The sequence below is a fragment of the Medicago truncatula genome, chromosome 8 (genome assembly GCF_003473485.1).
Source record: "Medicago truncatula cultivar Jemalong A17 chromosome 8, MtrunA17r5.0-ANR, whole genome shotgun sequence".
NCBI lineage: Eukaryota > Viridiplantae > Streptophyta > Magnoliopsida > Fabales > Fabaceae > Medicago > Medicago truncatula.
In genome coordinates, this window is record NC_053049.1 from 1,954,096 (window position 1) to 1,972,031 (window position 17,936).

At 33.1% G+C, this 17,936-nt stretch overlaps 2 protein-coding genes and 1 non-coding gene across 4 annotated transcripts; 2 read left to right on the top strand and 1 right to left on the bottom strand.

Annotated features, from left to right (window-relative positions):
• Positions 1-7,083: 7,083 nt before the first annotated feature.
• Positions 7,084-10,993, top strand: LOC11423954 (10 kDa chaperonin 1, chloroplastic). The gene is made up of 7 exons (XM_003626757.4): positions 7,084-7,302; positions 7,403-7,461; positions 7,564-7,614; positions 8,392-8,457; positions 8,546-8,593; positions 10,231-10,260; positions 10,527-10,993. Exons 1-7 carry the CDS (start codon positions 7,218-7,220, stop codon positions 10,593-10,595), a joined length of 408 nt encoding a protein of 135 aa, XP_003626805.1. The 5' UTR covers positions 7,084-7,217; the 3' UTR covers positions 10,596-10,993.
• A 784-nt stretch (positions 10,994-11,777) lies between these two features.
• Positions 11,778-11,848, top strand: TRNAG-GCC (transfer RNA glycine (anticodon GCC)). Its single transcript has one exon. It is a non-coding gene; the product is annotated as a tRNA-Gly (tRNA).
• Positions 11,849-12,348: 500 nt separating this feature from the next.
• Positions 12,349-17,677, bottom strand: LOC11413709 (protein TRIGALACTOSYLDIACYLGLYCEROL 4, chloroplastic). 2 transcript variants are annotated; one of them, XM_039829291.1, is made up of 5 exons: positions 17,292-17,677; positions 15,457-15,706; positions 14,895-15,252; positions 13,478-13,785; positions 12,349-12,801 (listed from the first exon to the last, which is right to left on the bottom strand). In XM_039829291.1, exons 1-5 carry the CDS (start codon positions 17,561-17,563, stop codon positions 12,709-12,711), a joined length of 1,281 nt encoding a protein of 426 aa, XP_039685225.1. In that variant the 5' UTR covers positions 17,564-17,677; the 3' UTR covers positions 12,349-12,708. The 2 variants fall into 2 exon arrangements, with proteins under 2 accessions (XP_039685225.1, XP_003626806.1); XM_003626758.4 differs by having other exon boundaries at positions 12,353-12,808; positions 17,292-17,676.
• Positions 17,678-17,936: the final 259 nt, after the last annotated feature.

The following is a 17,936-nucleotide window of genomic DNA, read 5'->3' on the forward strand; positions in this document are numbered from 1 at the left end:
TATCATCTTTCTCATTCATTCTTATATTTTGTTTCTTAACAAAAAAAAAAAAAAGTTGATTAAGTTAATCACAAATGGGGCCTAATTTCCTGGAGGAATATAGTGATTGTGAACATGGATTGGAGGCAAAGATTCTTGGACTAAAAGTCAAGTTTTTTTTCAAACCTCGGTATCCGAGCAAAAACACTAATTAATCCGATTGGTCCATATTTTTTCGACAAAATGATAAACATCGTCTAAAATTTACACATACAATTGTGCGATTTTAGATTCAAACTCAGAGTCTCGCATTATCGATATTATCACTTGAGTTAAGTTTTACAAACTTCAATAAATTAGTATAAAAATAAAAGTGAATGCCTTAGTTATTTATAAGCAATGATGTTTTGGTTAAAAAAATTCAAGGAATGTATCCGGCTAGCAACACTTGTATGATCACAACCATAAATATTTTGGATTATGACACAGTTTATTTTGTTACACACACAAATGATACAAATTAGAAAATTATTTTATCATTTTTTAGCACCTAAATCAGAAACATTTGTGTTCGTGAGCATAGAAGTGTTGCTCATATATCCAGCACCTTATAAAATAAATACATCTAATTTTAATGTTTTCATATTATGAAAAGAGATAAATAATGAACATAAAATCGGAAATCAGTGTTTAGAATATGGTGCCTCACTGCCTCGTGCCAAATTCTGGTGCTTAATATACATTTCAGTTTATTTATTCAATTTCATGCAAAAGCAAGAGGCAAAATTTCGTGGATTTGGACAAACATTTGCATAAGTACCCTTCAAGAGCTAAAAGTTGTGGAACATAATGCTTGAGTATAAAATACTTCAGGAATGGGGGAATAATATTGTTGTAAAATTGCCGTGGTCACAACTGTAAAAAGCCAAAAATAATAATAATAATTGACTTTAGTGTGGTGGTGGACCTTTGAAGATCAAGATATAGCCAAATGGGCACACCGAGGTTTAGTATCGGAAACTATGAGTCTATGACCATCCATCAAAATAATCGTTGAATTTTGCAATTTATTGAAATGCTAACCGGTGTCCTTTATTATAAGATCGCTTCCAAATTTCAATTAAATGCTAATGTGCAATAGAGCACACCAGAAGGCTTAAACAATTAGACCTCAAATCTGATAATATTATGCAATTTGTTCCCCAAGTCATCAATAATCCATAAATTCAACAAAAAGAAACCAGAAATTGGTTATCCATCATTGCTGCCTACAAACAACCCCGGATTCACACCCCCACAGAACAACAACTAACATAACCACAGACTGTAGACTGCAGATACACAGAAAGTACTCAACTAGCCGGTACCAAACATTCTAATGGATGTAAAATCCATCGAGTGTGAGAGAAGTCGAAGCCGGACACCTTGCTTTTTAACCTCTTCCAAGACAGGACATGAACTTCTTCTAGCCACTCTTCCACCAACCCTTCTTTGTTCTTAAAAATCTTCTAGTTAAGCTCCCTTTCCATAGGCCCAAATACATGTGAACCAAATCACACTAAATCTCTCCATCAGGACCCTACCACGACCTATAAGACCAACAAACTGGTTAAAGATTTGATTTATCGAGGCGAAATCATGCAAAGCTGAAGATAAATTTAGCCATAATAAAATCTTACACCACACCAAATTATTTTATGGACATTAGAAAAACAAAGGTGAAATTCCTAGCAAGCATCCGCTTCAATCATCATCACATATTGACGCCATCCCTGTCAAAGTCTGGCAGCATACAAGGGGGCGAGACTCCTACTTCTACACATCTGTCGCCAGCATCGACCTCTTGTTGGTTACTGGGTTGACCTACAATCCAACACCACATAGAAAAAAGCTGAAAACAGCTCATGGACATATCATAAGGTGTTTTTGTAAGCTCTCTCAAGCAGACTCTTACAAGCATTTGTTCCATTATATAAGATCAAATAAGTCAATCCAAATCCAAACAGAATTAGAACAACAACCATCAGATATGGAAGGAATAATTAGTGTAGTGTGTTATTTCTAGGAACTAGTGGTTGATCATATATATGCACACTAGAAGTTTAAATTCAGTATTTTTTGAAGTGATCTACAGATCAACAAAAGCTTTACAGTATCATTCTTTATTCAAAAAACATGTTTTCAATCTTCACTTTCTTCTGAAGACATAAACAATGACAGAGGCCTGTCCTCTGATGACATTTATCATCATGAAAAGTTGCACACTACACTCGCAGTTTCCAACAATTTTAGTGCACTAAATAAGTCATGTTAAATTTCAATTCATAAAGATAACCAATCAGATAATCAGCCAGTAATTAAGTAATGAAAATCCACATAACGATCAAATATTTTGATCTCTGTGACTGATTTCTATCTAGACAAACAATGAGTTACTATGACACAAAATTTACTTGCTGGTCTTTTTTTGATTCATAGTAAATTACCTACTAGATTAAATTACCATGAGATATCAAGAAAATTGATTATATCCATAATTACCATGTACAAAGATGATAGATTGTAATCAACTATGTCATATTTGCAGTTATGGTTTCAGTTTCACTGACCTACTATAGTTACTGATTTTAAGATTGAAACAAATTTGTTGATTTGGATTACTAGAGTTTTGATTAAATGTATGTATGCATGTATATGTATATACTTCTGTCCCTGCAAATGACAAATAGAGCTTTAAATGAATGCAGCTTATCAAGGAAATCGGTGTTGAACTTAACCAACATACTTGGCCATCTAAGAAGTTCAATTATCTTGAAATATCATATGAAGGATAGTTACTCGACAAGAAGTTCAATTGGATTTAAATTTTTGAAATTCAATAATTATTTCAAAGACAGGGTTCAGGAGTTCAAAGCAAAGCAATCATAGCAATTCGAGAATAAGTGTCAAGGGACTAATTTTTAAATCAGAGGAAACAGCAGAGAAACCCCCCACAGAACCCCCAACATCAGAGAGAACCAATGATACAGCCAAACCAAGACCCCTGGAGAAATTAAATCATTTCATTGCAGAAATTCCAAATGGTTCACACAACAACGTGCCAAACTAAAAGCCAGACCAAACTTTGGTTTTTCTTAGACCTAAGACTCGTAAAAAAAACTCAAAAACTCCTTCAGATAAAGAGCCTTTGAAACTCCCACATGATTAATCTTCAGAATTGACTCTATTTCTAGCTAGCATCTGTCTCCATGTTCTCCTCCAAATCAATCAACCCTGCTTTCGCCATCGGTGTCAAAGCCTGGGTCGCTGATCCAACCCAGGTCACGGCTGCTCCCATTGACATCAAACTTCTGTAAACCTACTTCTACTTCCAGCTTGCTGCCAGATGCCACTACCTCGGCAAGAGTTGCAGCTTCCTCGTCACGAGGTGCAGCTACAAATAGGTTTTGATTTTGATAGTTAATGTAAAGAATAACAAAGAAAACAATGAGCCATAAGGTCAAATTGAGTATAGCAACAATGTTTGGTAAAATGATTGTCAACGCTGCGAAGGACACAGCACATGTAAGACCGTACATGAGTGAGATTGGAAACAAGGTTTCAATAGTGATATGATCTGGTATAAGGATGGAAAAAATCCAAAGTAAGAAAAATATCAAAACTGCAGCTACAACCCAAGGAGTATACTGTTTTGCGAATAGCGTTTCGCCAATCTTTGTGAACTTGAGTGTTACCAATGCAACCAAAAGTGCAAACATTTTGTAAATGATGTCTCCTAAGCCTTTAATCACCTCTCCCTTGAAGTTGCATTTCCTCATTTCCGCCTCTCCTCCTATTTTTTCAGGTGTTTGCATTTCCTCAATGATGATAGGATGGTAAAACTGTTGTATCTTTTCATTCATGATTTCGTACTTTTATACTAGTACTTCTGTGTCGTCCTCCAATTATAAAACAAATACTCCATTATTAGGGTATCTCCAACCCGTGGTATTACATTACGAGGAAAGTCACCAACACGGGAACACCAAACACGCTGATTATAACCTATCGCCAACTTTATAATAAAAAAAAAAAAAAAAAATTGTTGGGGGCACTCTTTAAAATTTTAAAAGAAGAAATTTTACATACAAAAGTCAAATATTTCAATTTTTAACACATTGATTACATAAATTTTTGGAAAAAAAATATCATCTAAAGATTATAAAGAGTACTCCAGAGGCACTCGTTAATATTTCTCATAAAAAATACGGTCAACTTTAGGTTGGTCCATTTTACCGACAAAAATCCACAAAATGTCCCTATCTGGATTTTCGATCCGATCCTCTCGGTCCGTAACTCTCGATTGTCAACAATTTAGGTTTCGATAAGAATAATAAAGATGGCTAGGGTTTCATCGAACATCAATAGCTTATGACTAATATTTTATTATTTAATATCCTACACTCAAACTCATGATGCATCAACAAGAAATATTGTGAGTTTGTCAAACAAAATATAAAAAATGTGTTAAATAATATAAACTTCTATCACTATCCCTCAGACTAAAACTGATTGCAGAACCAATAGAGAGTATAAACTGAAGTGAGTTATCGTCATAGAGAGCACCAAGAACCATCATCATCAATTTGTCAAAGAGAGAAATCATCCAAAGAAAAGAACTGAATCAAACCAAACTAAACAAAAGAACCAGCAAGGAGAAGCAACCATACAAAATAATCGAAAGGGAGAAATACAATCAATCAGGAGAATCAATAGGAAGAAATGCAATCAAACAGAAGAATCAACAAGGAAAAATGTAATCAAACAGAAGAATAAAAAAAGGAGAAAGACAATCAAACATAAGAGAAACCAAGAGGGAGAGAGACAATCAATCAAAAGAATTAATTGAGAGATAACCAATACTCCCTCCGTTCCAAATTGTATGACGTTTTGGTCATTTCACACATATTAAGAAATGTAATTAATATTGTGTGGGAAAGAGATATTATGAGTTATTTTACAAAATTGTCCTTAATAAATGGGAAAGATAAATGAAGGAATTGAAAGAAGATAGAGTAATAAATAGTTAAGGATATAATAGGAAAAGTAACATTAATATTTCATTGATATTGTAAAGCGACATATAATTTGGGACAAATATTTTTTCTAAAATGACATACAATTTGGGACGGAAGGAGTAAAATAGAAGAGACCAATGTAGAAAGACACAATCAATCAAGGACCAATGACCAAACAATGCAAAGCAAGATAAACTATCGACTAAATTGTACCCACAAAATAGTACCAAATAGACAAACCCAATTGCAAAGGAAAGTCGTTTTTTTTTTATTTCTTTTCACACAGTCTACGAACCAAATACGTAATTCTTAGAACCAAATGTCAAATAGCTTAACCAAATGCAAACAATAGAATAGTGGTTTCTCCAACATCCAAAAAGAACAAAATAAATAAACAAAGCAAGGTCATCCACCAAATAAGTATCGTACCCCACCAAACACTTCTTATAATCCATTAGATTTTGAATCCGACGAATATAACCAAGCTTCAATCAAAATAACGATCAACAACAAACAAAGCAAACACATTCCCAATTATTTTGGGAACCAAACTATTACATGATATTATTACAAAGGATAACTTAGAATCTAAGTAACATAGTTTAGCTTATTTTCCCTTTCTATATGTTGATGCATTCCCACTATATCATATTGTACATGCTCAGCTTCTTATAAATAAGCTTGTAACTATTGAATCATTATGAAATAATACACTACTTTCACATTTTATAATATGGTATCAGAACCTCGTTTGCATGCTCTTGATACCATATGAACAATCTAAGTTTCAAAAGAGAATAACAAAACAGTTAGGGTTTCATAGAATATCAATAACTTAAATCCAATATTTTATTGTCTAACACCGATCATTGCAGTTCGGGAGTTACAATCCATAATGCTTTTATCATATGCTAGAAAATCTTGCTTGTGTTACAACTCTTCATCCATATTATACCTTCCTATTCCATCCGAAGTTTTATTATTATTATTTTATGCAAAAAGTGTGGCATAATTCATTGAAGAACGATTATTAAAGGTTTTCTACACCCATTTGGCTTCAAAGAACACGTATTGCTCCTTTTAAACCAATCAAATTGTCGTATGGATGGTAAAAACACGTGGTTGTGTGATCAGATCATCTTATGGGTTGTCTTGTCCTGTATTATTGCTAAGAAGATTTATCATAAAATGTTTATTCTATTGGACGAGGTATCCGTCATCGGAAGAGGTTATGTTTTGAGGTTGATGATATCGTGGAAGATCATCTAGATGTTCTGTTTTGATAGAGTGAAATTATATTCAGGTACATTAAAAATTAATTTGAAATAAGGTGAACGGTAACGTTGGTTGTGTTATTTATATGATATTTCAAGAACGTCATAAAAAAGTGGATTAGAGTAAAGATCAACGAGCAAATGTGTCAAATACCTTTTTTTTATCATATGATATTCATAGTAAGACAAGTATATTAAGAAGAAAGAACAAAATGTACATAAGTGTTTCATCTTTTGTGTCTCAAAAGATGTATGATCTAGTCCTTGATCAAGCAATTAAAATAGAGTAAGGTCCTTCTTGGATAAATAGCTTAATTAATTTCTTATCAAATAAGTGTTTATGTATACGTATTTTTTAATTTTCTATAGCAAAAGATAAAATAAAGTCAAAATATTTTCATATAAGTTGTTTTCATTAGTTATATCGTAAGTTATTTTTATAAGTTATCTCAAGCAGTTTGATAAATAGATACACAAATAGATTAGATAAGTATAAATAAGTCAATCCAAATTTCAAACATATCATAAATATAGCATGGGTCCTAAACAAATAAATCAATTCTAAATGATTTGATTGGTTGTGTGTGCAAAGTTGTTTTAAACGGTTAATCTATCAGTATTAAAATCAATTAAAATTATATTGTTTTTTTTAATAACTTTTGGTGATAAAATTAAAACTATCTTAATTAAAATTTTAAAAATCATTTCCCCTAAAAGATTTTTTTTTAAACCATCATCCTAGTAAATTGAAGTTACCTTCTAGTACCTTCTCACACCCTTTGTCTTCAATCTTGACATTTTGTGACTTTGTGGATAAACCTAAAAGGGTTTAACAACTATACTTCATCCCCAAATTCCAATCCATTCTTTGTTGTTCACTTCACTCTTTCATCTCTTATCCATTATCATGGCTTCCACATTCCTCACCATACCAACAACTCCCTTCCTTCACAAAACTCCCACCGCTTCTTTCTCAACCCAGAGACTCCCAAGTATAATTCTTCTTCTACTCATGAACAAATTCAGTTTTTTGTTGACCCTTTTATTCATTTTAACGAAGTATTAACTTTTTTCCATTTGGGCATGTTTCAGTTTTGAAGAGGAACTCTTTGAAGGTTAATGCAATTGCCAAGAAATGGGAACCCTCTAAGGTTATTCTTAATTCTCTTTTTTATTTTATAGTAGTTTTTATGTTTTTGAAATTTTATATTTTTGTTTTGGTATCTGAATTTTGGTTATTTTTTGGATTGCAGGTTGTGCCTCAGGCTGATAGGGTTCTTATTCGTCTCGAGGAGTTATCAGAAGTATGCCACAATCTTATCCAAAAAATTAGTTTTTTTTTTTTTTTTAATTTGGGATTTTGTTTATTCTTAGTGTGCAGAAATTATGAGTAGATTACAGAACTTAATTATTCTTTCATTTGATGTTGTTTGTTGCTAATGTCGTTGTTATTAATATTATTTGTATTGTTGTTGTTGTTGACTTGTTATTGTTCCAATGTTTGGTGTCTGCAGTCTTAAAATAATTACTAGGATAAGTTCAAACTATAGGCTGAATGTTGGATTTGTTTGTAGGGATTATTGGTTTGGCTAACTTGCCGTTTGATGTTGTGCTATGTCATGATTTTGATGTGTTTGGCGTGTCTATTTGTTGCAAAAAAAAAAAAACTAAGCTGTATCACATTGGTGGCGTGCCTAATCTGATATATCCTCATTGAATGTCATCAGCTTGGTTTGTTGTTTTGTCAGTGAAAACAGGAACACCAATGTTCCCTTATTATCGAGATAACTGCAATCTAAATGCATCATGATATTTTTTTTTTAATTACTCATAAGTTATGTAAGAAGGTATAGACTGGGGAGTTTATTATTGAAATTCTGTATGTTATAATGCTGTGATGCCATACATATAACTTATTGTTATACACTTATCTATGCTTTATGTGTGAATGTGATTTAACTAGTTGGCTTCATCTGTTTTATTATGCTCAGTTTGATTTTGCTATAATGTCCGTAAGGTATTCTGTAATTGGCACTTATAAATTGGTCCGTGCATGATTGTGAATATAATTTTTTGGGCAGAAAACCGCCGGTGGAATTTTGTTGCCCAAGTCAGCTGTTAAATTTGAGCGATATCTTGTGGGAGAAGTAAGTATACATATTGCATAGGTACCTTATGTTGTTTTACATCTGAATATTTGTTCTCTATAATAATTTCCTTTTGTATTTGTTTCAGGTCCTAAATGTTGGTGCCGAGGCTGAAAATGTAAAAGCTGGCTCGAAGGTATGTTGTTTAATTACTATGAAAGAGGTGAAGTAGAAACGGAAAAGATCAAAAGAGTAATCTAAAAACTCAATTTTATTTTAATAATTTTATTTTAACCATGAACCCTGGAGTTATTGGTGATGAAATATGAATGCCAAAACTCCAATTCCGTGTTTACAATAGCAATGGAAGTTAACGATATGATCTGGTCTACAGCGGTACATGGCTGAGAGCCAAGACCCTGCCATTCCGGTTGCTTTGTGGCGCCGTCATTTCAGATTATGGCGGAGAGCCCAAAAACTGCCACCAATATCCGCCATGGCCGATATTTGACAACACTGCCGATATTAAAAACCAATATTCCCAAAATCTGTTAGTTGAAGCTCATAGATGGTTTATCTGGCATGCCCTATCAAACAGAAAGCCTTTGGACTTAAACCTTGGATGATGCCACTGGCCCACCTTTTGGGCTGATTAGAGTCAACTTATTGACTACTATTTTTGCAATGAAAGTTTAGCGTGTTGGGCTCTGGAGGCTCACCAGGGTCAAGGCAAGCCTTAAGGCTCAATGAGCACGTACAACAGTGCTTACATATCACTGACCAAAGAGTCCTCGCGCTGGCAGGGATATAGCTTTGATACAGTGATATCACACTTAAAATATGATGTAAAGGTTACTAATTAATTAGTTGTGAGGTGAAAACCTAAGCAGCTCATAACACAGACATATATATTGTGTGTATTACAAAAATGTGATACAACATTTTTGAGGTTATAGAACAAGTTTTGTATTATTAGTTCAATCTTTATGGTAATTTGTTGGGCTAAATTTTTTTTATTACGAGAAACAGATAATAAAACATCAAATTAGCAATTACTACAAGAAAATATATCAAATAAATTTGTAATACACACATTTTGTAATATGAGATATTTCGGGAAAATGTGATACAACATTTTTGAGGTTATAGAACAAGTTTTGTATTATTAGTTCAATCTTTATGGTAATTTGTTGGGCTAAATGATAAAATTATATGAGCACTAAGTGCGCCTTGTGATAGCAAGATTTAACAACTTGGTAGTCTCTTTTGTTGCGGTGAGGATTCATTGGTTTTACAATTAACACAATGTTTTTGTTATATTCTTATGCAGTTTTCCTTATCCGCTTCTTCAAAATTGTGTTATTTTGCAATTCTGTTTGGTTCTATTATTTGTACGGTATCTATCTGGTCCACATAGTTCTTAACTTGTGGAGTCATGAGTTCACCTTCCCAAGTTATGAACTTGTTCATAAACTCACCCTTCAGCAGACAAATTTGTGTCTAAAGAAATTTTCAGGCACTAAAGCAACAAAAGTAGTAACATTTTTTAAAAACCACGTTCGGGATACTTATTATACTGTTTACTCATTAATCAAATGACCATGGTTTCTATTATCGCTTTGTTTTAATGTGTCTAAACTTGATAATATAGAGGAAGTTAGAGATTCACTTATTTGCATGCCATGCGGGTAGTGGTGTGCAGGGGCAATATAGTATTACTTTTAGTTCAAATGACGAAATAAAGGAAAATAGTTGGTGGTCTATGATTGAATCAATTGAGCTTGCTTGATTTCATTCCATATTTAAATTATAATCATAATTATTCTTTTGCAGGTACTATTCACCGACATAAATGCTTATGAGGTTAGTCACTTAAAAATATTTTGTACTTATGTATAAAGGTTTTCCATTTTTTAAATGAATTAATCAATGTCGGAAGAAATATTTATATCTGAAGAACAACTTTTGTGGGAAGTATTTGAGCAAGTGCTATTTGGCAAGCATAGAGCAATTGTTATGCCAACCACACTGCTTTCTTGAGAAAAGAAAATTGATAGAATTCTAATTTGTAACTCAACGGTCGTTTTCATCATTAATAAATAATAAATATTGGTCTAATTGTTTTTCAGGTGGATTTGGGGACTGATGCAAAGCACTGCTTCATTAAATCAAGTGACTTGTTGGCCGTCGTTGAGTAGGGTTTGGCCGCTTTGTGAGACAAAGAGCAGCAGTCTTTTTGATAATAATGTATTCATGGCAATCATTGGTCTTAAAAGTATTCTTTGTTGACATTCCTTGGGGAGTTTTTGATTCTGCAGATGCTACGAGCTTTGCTTTTTTCAATATTGCTGAGTATAATTTTAAGTTTCGATTTGAAATTATATTTATACTCAGTTGTGTTCGTGATATTATACTATTCTTCTTATCTCCTTCAGTGACGCAATGATACCTTTAGGCTGGAGTTAGAAATCCTTATCTCTACACTAATCAAAATCCTTGATATTTTTTTTTTTAATTTCAATTGTTGTTAAGTTAACAAATGGCACAACTTTCTGCAATTGTGAGTTGTCAGTGACAAAATATTTCGTTTTGGTTTCTTAATCGTTTTCCACTCAATTTGTTAGATCATTGTTTCTTCGAACAACTTCAACATGAGAATCCGCTTGACTATTTGCTCTTTGAATTATTATAGCAGCAAATGAGTATATTAATTTTGCTGGCAAATGTAGATAATCATGAATAATAACGATTTCCAATTGAATTTTCCTTGTGTTTCTATCTTGTACCATCCTCTAACTGGCCAACGTGCACAGGTGAATGACAAAAATGAACTTGAATTTGGTAACTTTGAGAATCAAAAGAGATGGATTTATGATGGTTCTCAAATCCTTTTGATGACACTACATAGAAGTGCTTAACTGCTACTGGTGAATGGCTTTCAAGATGTTGTTTCTGATGATTGTCTTAATAAGAACAATTAATGGAAATCTGTATCACTTTCTATGCTTCTTCATTTGGCTACTATGAATCAAAACGGGAAACAACTTTTACTTGCATAAGGATTCCAACTCATCTGCTGTTGTAACTACAAAATGTATCTGCATTAATGATGGATGATTCTCTGTCTTGATGATCCATAGAGCCAATGGTTCCAACTTATTCCCTATGCATAAATATGTCTTAATCAATGGAGAAATATTTGATTCCCCATACTAAAAGTCAACTTCAAAAAACCCCGTTAATCTTTTATTTGATCCATAAAATTATGGAAGAGTCATAACATTGTACCCAAAAAAATGTCACCAAAGTGAAAAAGAAACACACTGATGAGGTAAATTTATATGAATATAAATACATATGCATAGTAATCATCACAACAAGCACCAGTGGTCTAGTGGTAGAATAGTACCCTGCCACGGTACAGACCCGGGTTCGATTCCCGGCTGGTGCACCTGTGGAGGGCTATGATGAAAATATTTGTGATGTTCGGTAACATCACCTATCCTGAACCATTGGATGAAAAAATAGCCTCTGAGCTCTCCTATTTTTATTTTTTTTTACCACACTGCTTTCATTTTTTAATGTGATTTTGGCTCTTAAGATTTATGACTTTTGTGAACATATTTTTCGTTTTCTGGTTTAAAATTATTTAGTTTTAAGAATCATGGTCATTTTAATTATTTTGCAATATTGTATGTAAGGTTTATGAGCATATAGTGAAAGCATGGAATCCAATCACTAATGTGTGCATCATTTTGGGTATGGAAATAAGTCTCTTAAGTTTATGAATATTTCTAAAAAGGGTCTCTAACTCTGTCAAATTTTAGCTATTCAAAGAATATTAGAGTTTCATACAAAGTCATTTGGTGGTTTATTCAAAACTATTTGCAAGGCATTAAAACATTAAAAAAAATGACCAAAATATGGTCAAGACATTGAATCACATTCACATGACTTCCTGTTGCAATTAAACTTTCAATATTTTGTTTCTTTTTGAATTTGTACTATGACAATTAAAAATAACATAAGCGTAATTGGCTTTGAATCATTGATTACAATGCAACTAAACATAGCTCTTAAGTTGATACTACAAAAATCAACTAACTCATTTTGGCATTCTAAAATAAACGATACATGTCACCTTCTTGCATTAAAAAGTCTCAGGCATGAAAGTTACAAAAATGGTGAAGATTACTTTCAGTTAAAACTCGTATAAGCGCAATTCAACCATCCCTTCATTCCTTTTTGGTGAATACCAAGCAACAATTTTTCCAGACTCCATATCGCTAGTGTTAGGGTCCATGTAGAAATTCAAGCTGCAAATGAAATCTTCAATGGAGATCCCATGTTTCCTGGACAAAGAATCAATCGAAATTCTGGAATCTGCTCGAAATACAACTGGACCTGCAACCTACAATTAGACATTTAGAAAAACAGACTTAATATTGTATTTTACTTTCTGAATCATGGCTATAGTGGATCAGCTGTGATAAACCGATCCAGAACACAATGTCAATTTCAGTATATTGAATTAATCAACATTTCACTGCGGCATTCTATCCATTCCCTCATTTTTCATTTGAATAGTATAGGCAAGGTGTCTACAATTATGGTTATCACCATGAAGATCATAAACAAGATTATAACTGTAAATGTACAACTTCAATTTTGGTTTATTGTATAAGCTTATATATGCTTGTGTAGAGGTCAATATGAATAATTATAATCCTCTTCCTACTCCGTAAAAATTCTTTACAGTTACTGAAAGCTTGTTTTTGATTAAGACTCCGTTTAAATTGATTTATTTGAGTGTACTTATCAGCATAAACATTTGTGACTGGTTGGGGGAGTTTATGGGAACAACTTATGGCATGTCCATAAGCTCTCCAAGATAGCTTATGAAAACAGGCTATAGTTTATGTGAAAACAATTTGACTATTTTATCTTTGCGGTAGAAATAACTTATACATAAGAACTTATATGATAAGCGCATAAGCTATAAACGCTTAATTAAGTTGTTTATCCAAAAATGGCCTAAAGACACCTAAAGATAGTTGCTCTTATCAAGGAAAATGTGTACCTGTTGTTGAAAGATTAAGTTAAGCCGGGGTGAGGCTGACGGTTGTTCAATAATGTCAGCACTAGAACTCTTGAAACCATTCAGAATTTTCTTCGCAAGTCCCGATGCTGAAGATATATCTAGACGAGCATCTACCCGGGTTAAGTCCCCAAACTTCTTTGAGAATCTTCCTTGCTGAAAAGTATAGCAAACTGAACCAAAAATTTCGGCATTAAATCTAGATCTCTTTCTTCTCTTTGACACAGCTGGATCCTCTCCCGTATCAATAAGGTTCTTCCCGTTCCAAATCCAGGAAGCACAGGAGCTACCTGAATTTATTATGAACCATAACAAAACAAAAATAATTATAACATAATTGCCGTAATGTCTAGCAAGCTAACAACCATCAATTCACCGATGATGAAAAAAGAGTTTGTATGAAAATCAAGGGGATTTTATAAAATGCAGTGAAAGAAATTCCTTGAATCCATTCATATTGATTCCATAAGTGAGGGAGTTTGTAACCTATAAGAACCTATTATTACCATGTTTAGATTTTGCTTAATTTTCGGGGAACCAAGTAGTTTGTAACATAATTAATGAGTTTATGTTAAGAACAAATCTTACGAAAGAAACCGAGTTTGATAGAACTCGTAAATTCAAAGGTAACACTGTATTATTGGACTGGAAAGTGATGAGCTAGAAGTTCTTACAATGATGAAAACATAAAATGAAATGCATCAACCAGAGTTCTATGAACTCCTAACCAGAGCTAGGCTCCTAGACCAGAGAAAATTTCTCTCCTAACAAACTCTTAAAATACTTTCCCAATGACTCACTCACTAGGCTTCCCTCTCTTCTATAAACAAAACGTTCCTAAAACTCAGGGAATGTTACCAGAGTTTGAATCATGACTGAAACAATCATTGGTCAAACTTTACTTACCTCCCGTCCGAATTCCGGATTGCCAGAGCCCCTTCCCCCTAGGGACCAGAGGATTAAGACCAAAAAAAATCAACACAATAAATCTCAAGTCATCTTGATTCTATCTTAGAATAGATCAGAGTACTCAAGATGATCCCATCTGAGTGATTTTCATATTTGATTATACTTCCTACTTCATTTACTATTTGATTAAGGATTAAAAGTCCGGTACTAAGATAAAAAGGATAAGAGTTTGTGTTTTGTATTTTTATTACATTGTGAGTATTCCTTAACTATGTTTTCCTTTTTCTTTACCTAATCCTATAATTCTAACAAAAAAAGAGAGAATAAAACATAAAAGGGATAAACTTAAAAATGATGTATGAATGAAAAAAGTTTGACAAAAGCAAGCAAACCGAACCATAAAATGAAAAAGAGTGGTTGCTGAGTACACAAACATACTGATGGATTCTCAATTCAAACAGTAACGACAGCATTAATCAAAAGAATTTACCAATAATTCCAGATACTGCTTCATGAGGTACCATAAGTCCCTGGTCATGTGGAAACAAGTCTTTGTATTCCTCCTCAGTCTCCGTGTTTCTCCAGAGGTACTTGATCTTATCATAAGTAACAGAAGCCTTGGCACATAACCCTGGCAGTAGAGACAGCGGCGTGTCGCTATCAGTTGCATTAGTAGCCTGAGGACTACCGTTGTTCTTATGCATCCCAAAGCGGTATCGCAATCCCCGACGAGCCACAAGGGATGCCAAATCAACTGATATAGACTCGGGAACATCCCAGTATCTTCCTTTGTGGTCAACAAACAATTGAGGCCATGCTGCCTCCACTGTAAGATCGTGATCAGAAAGCTGCAAGAAATGTTGTCTTTTGAGATGATTCATTATATCAACATTTTAATATCTTATCAAATTTTCATAATTTTTTAAAACTTCAACAATTACCAAACCATTGCATGATCCAATTTATAGTATTATGAGTATAAAGGAAGTCTATCATGGTAGACTGTCCACATCAGATAATGAAAAATAAAGAAAAAGTTGTTAAGTTTGTACCTCCTGAAAAAACACCACTTTTTTGCGGTGCTTTTCTTTTTCACCATGGCCCTCTAAACCAAACAACACAGATGTTGAAGGAGATAAAGCAAACTGTGAGTTTAACCCATATGAAAAAAGTGACTTGTCGATGAAATGCTTTGCAACACTCTTAGCTGTGGAGAGATTGAATTCAGCAGCATTACAAATCTCATTTTTAATATCAACTATCATTTTCCTAGGACGGAATTGTCCAGTTGCTGCAAGCCACCTATATCGACCATAATTAAGCTGTATGAGTGCATTAAAAAGTTGAGATTCACCATGATGTTTTATAGACTACATAAACATCGTAAATCAATATCATTATGAGTACGCTGATAAGTGGAGCTATGTTCATACTGAACCTAATATAGTGAAATAAGAAACATGAAATTATTGAATGACAGTGAGAAAACAGTGTAAGTATAGATTGAGTATGAAATTTTAGAGTTTCGAGTAAAAACATTTAAACAATGAAGCACCGACACAAACACAAATATTGAACACAACACCAACACAAGACACCAGTGATAAATAATATGAGACAATGTAACTAATAATATCCAACTAAACATGTGATGTCGTGTTGGTGTCAGACACGAAACGTATCAGACAATAAGACACAGTATTTAGAAGTAGAATGTATAAACACAACCAATATATGAAGTATGATATTTAAGCATAACAAACATAACCTTATATTAAAGAAGATAAATTAGTAGAACCGAAACTAATGATCAAAACATAGACTACTATAGACTATAGTACTCATTGTCATATTTATCAAAAGATAACAAAAGAGAGTACAAAAACATTTAGACTATGAAGCACCGACACAAACACGGATATTGGACACACTCCTTGAAAATAACCAACAGCTCCTAATATTTATTCAAGAAATGAGAATTGGATGATACACTATCAACTTGTCAATTGCAAGCTACAAACATGTAAAAATTTCTGTTTCCCTCTTCTTTTGTATCAACATAAGAAACTGTTTAGCTTTTCATTCATTTGGTCCCATTCAAATACTACACACACACCATCAACAACGAAATCAAACATCATTTTAATTTTTTCTTCAAAAAAGAAGCAAAAACATTGGCTTTCTCAAGTGCTAAAAGATCAGATATTTTAAAAATTCCCCCTTTAAAAGTAAGAAATTGAAACCCCTATTGCCCCCATTTAAGCCATTCAATAGCCCCCACCCAAAAAAAAAATCCAATTTTTAAAAAAGCATAACAAAAAACAGAAAAATTAAAGACAGTCCCATAAAAAGCAAAAACGACCCTTTAAGCTTATAGCTTATAAGCTCATATGACAAAGAAGGACCTGTTTGTTAACATTTTTTTCTCACGAGCTTATAACTTATCGTTTTTCCTCTCAATTTTACCCCTGTCATCTACCTTGAAAAAAGTTAAATATTAATTAAAAAAAATTATTTAATTTTATGTCATTTCATATTTATAAGCTAGTTCAACCGCTAATTTTACCAAACACTGCAAATTCAATCAGTTATCTTATCCCATAAGCTACAAGCTAGCTTATAAGCTATTCATATAAGCTCATTCGCTATAAGTTTAGCTTATCAACTATCCACAATTTCTTCCAAACATAGCCTAAATTGTCTAAACACAAGTAAATTAAAGTACATACAATATCAAAATCCACTAAAAAAAAATCCAATTTTTAAAGAAGCATATAAAAAAAGCAGAAAAAATGAAACAACCCATTATGATAAAATTGTTTGAAATTCTATTGAAACTACATAAACATGAAAATGAAGCAAAACAAGATAGTGAAAGAAAGATTACCAACGAGGACCAGTGAAATCAAGGAGAAGTGATTGAAGTGAAAAGGAACCATGCTCCTTCTTGGGAGAAGGAACTGAGGAAGGGATAATGCCAAAGGGAAAATGAGGAGTGATATGAGGGAGTTGTTGATGGCGATAGAGTCTGCTAGAAACTGAAGCGTCAAGAGGAATAGGGTCACCAGGAACAAACTTGGCCCAACCATCGAGGTTTTGTGGAGAGGATATGTTTAAGTCCCAGAATGATGAATCAATGGCTGTTCTTAGCTTAGCCATTGATGATGACAACAACAAGAACAACAATGAATGAAGTGAAGTGAAGTGAAGAGGTTTTGTTTTTGTTGAGGTTTAACCTCTCTGTTGCTTATCCACAACACAAAAACATTAAACAAAACAAAAACAAAAATTGAGTGAATTTTCCCATTTTCTTATATATTTACATTGTTTCACTTTTTTTAATTAACATTTACCGGCAAAACAAAAAAGATTTTAACCGCAGAACAATAATTACCGATCAGGGATATTCAGATAAGATGGCTAAAGATTTCTTCTAATTTAATTTAATGAAGATATTCAATTTAAATTCATTATTGTCAATGCAAGCACGTTGAGTGTATTAAGTGAGAGTTTTATCATACTCAATTTGAAA

Bases quoted from the DNA above. Each gene is read 5' to 3' on its own strand.
- LOC11423954 (XM_003626757.4), top strand. From the start codon at position 7,218: ATGGCTTCCACATTCCTCACCATACCAACAACTCCCTTCCTTCACAAA. The intron at 7,615-8,391 runs GTATGCCACAAT...TTTTTTGGGCAG, and splicing joins GTCTCGAGGAGTTATCAGAA to AAAACCGCCGGTGGAATTTT. The intron at 8,594-10,230 runs GTATGTTGTTTA...ATTCTTTTGCAG, and splicing joins ATGTAAAAGCTGGCTCGAAG to GTACTATTCACCGACATAAA.
- LOC11413709 (XM_003626758.4), bottom strand. From the start codon at position 17,563: ATGGCTAAGCTAAGAACAGCCATTGATTCATCATTCTGGGACTTAAAC. The intron at 15,707-17,291 runs GTAATCTTTCTT...TGGTCGATATAG, and splicing joins GATTTCACTGGTCCTCGTTG to GTGGCTTGCAGCAACTGGAC. The intron at 15,253-15,456 runs GTACAAACTTAA...CATTTCTTGCAG, and splicing joins AAGTGGTGTTTTTTCAGGAG to CTTTCTGATCACGATCTTAC.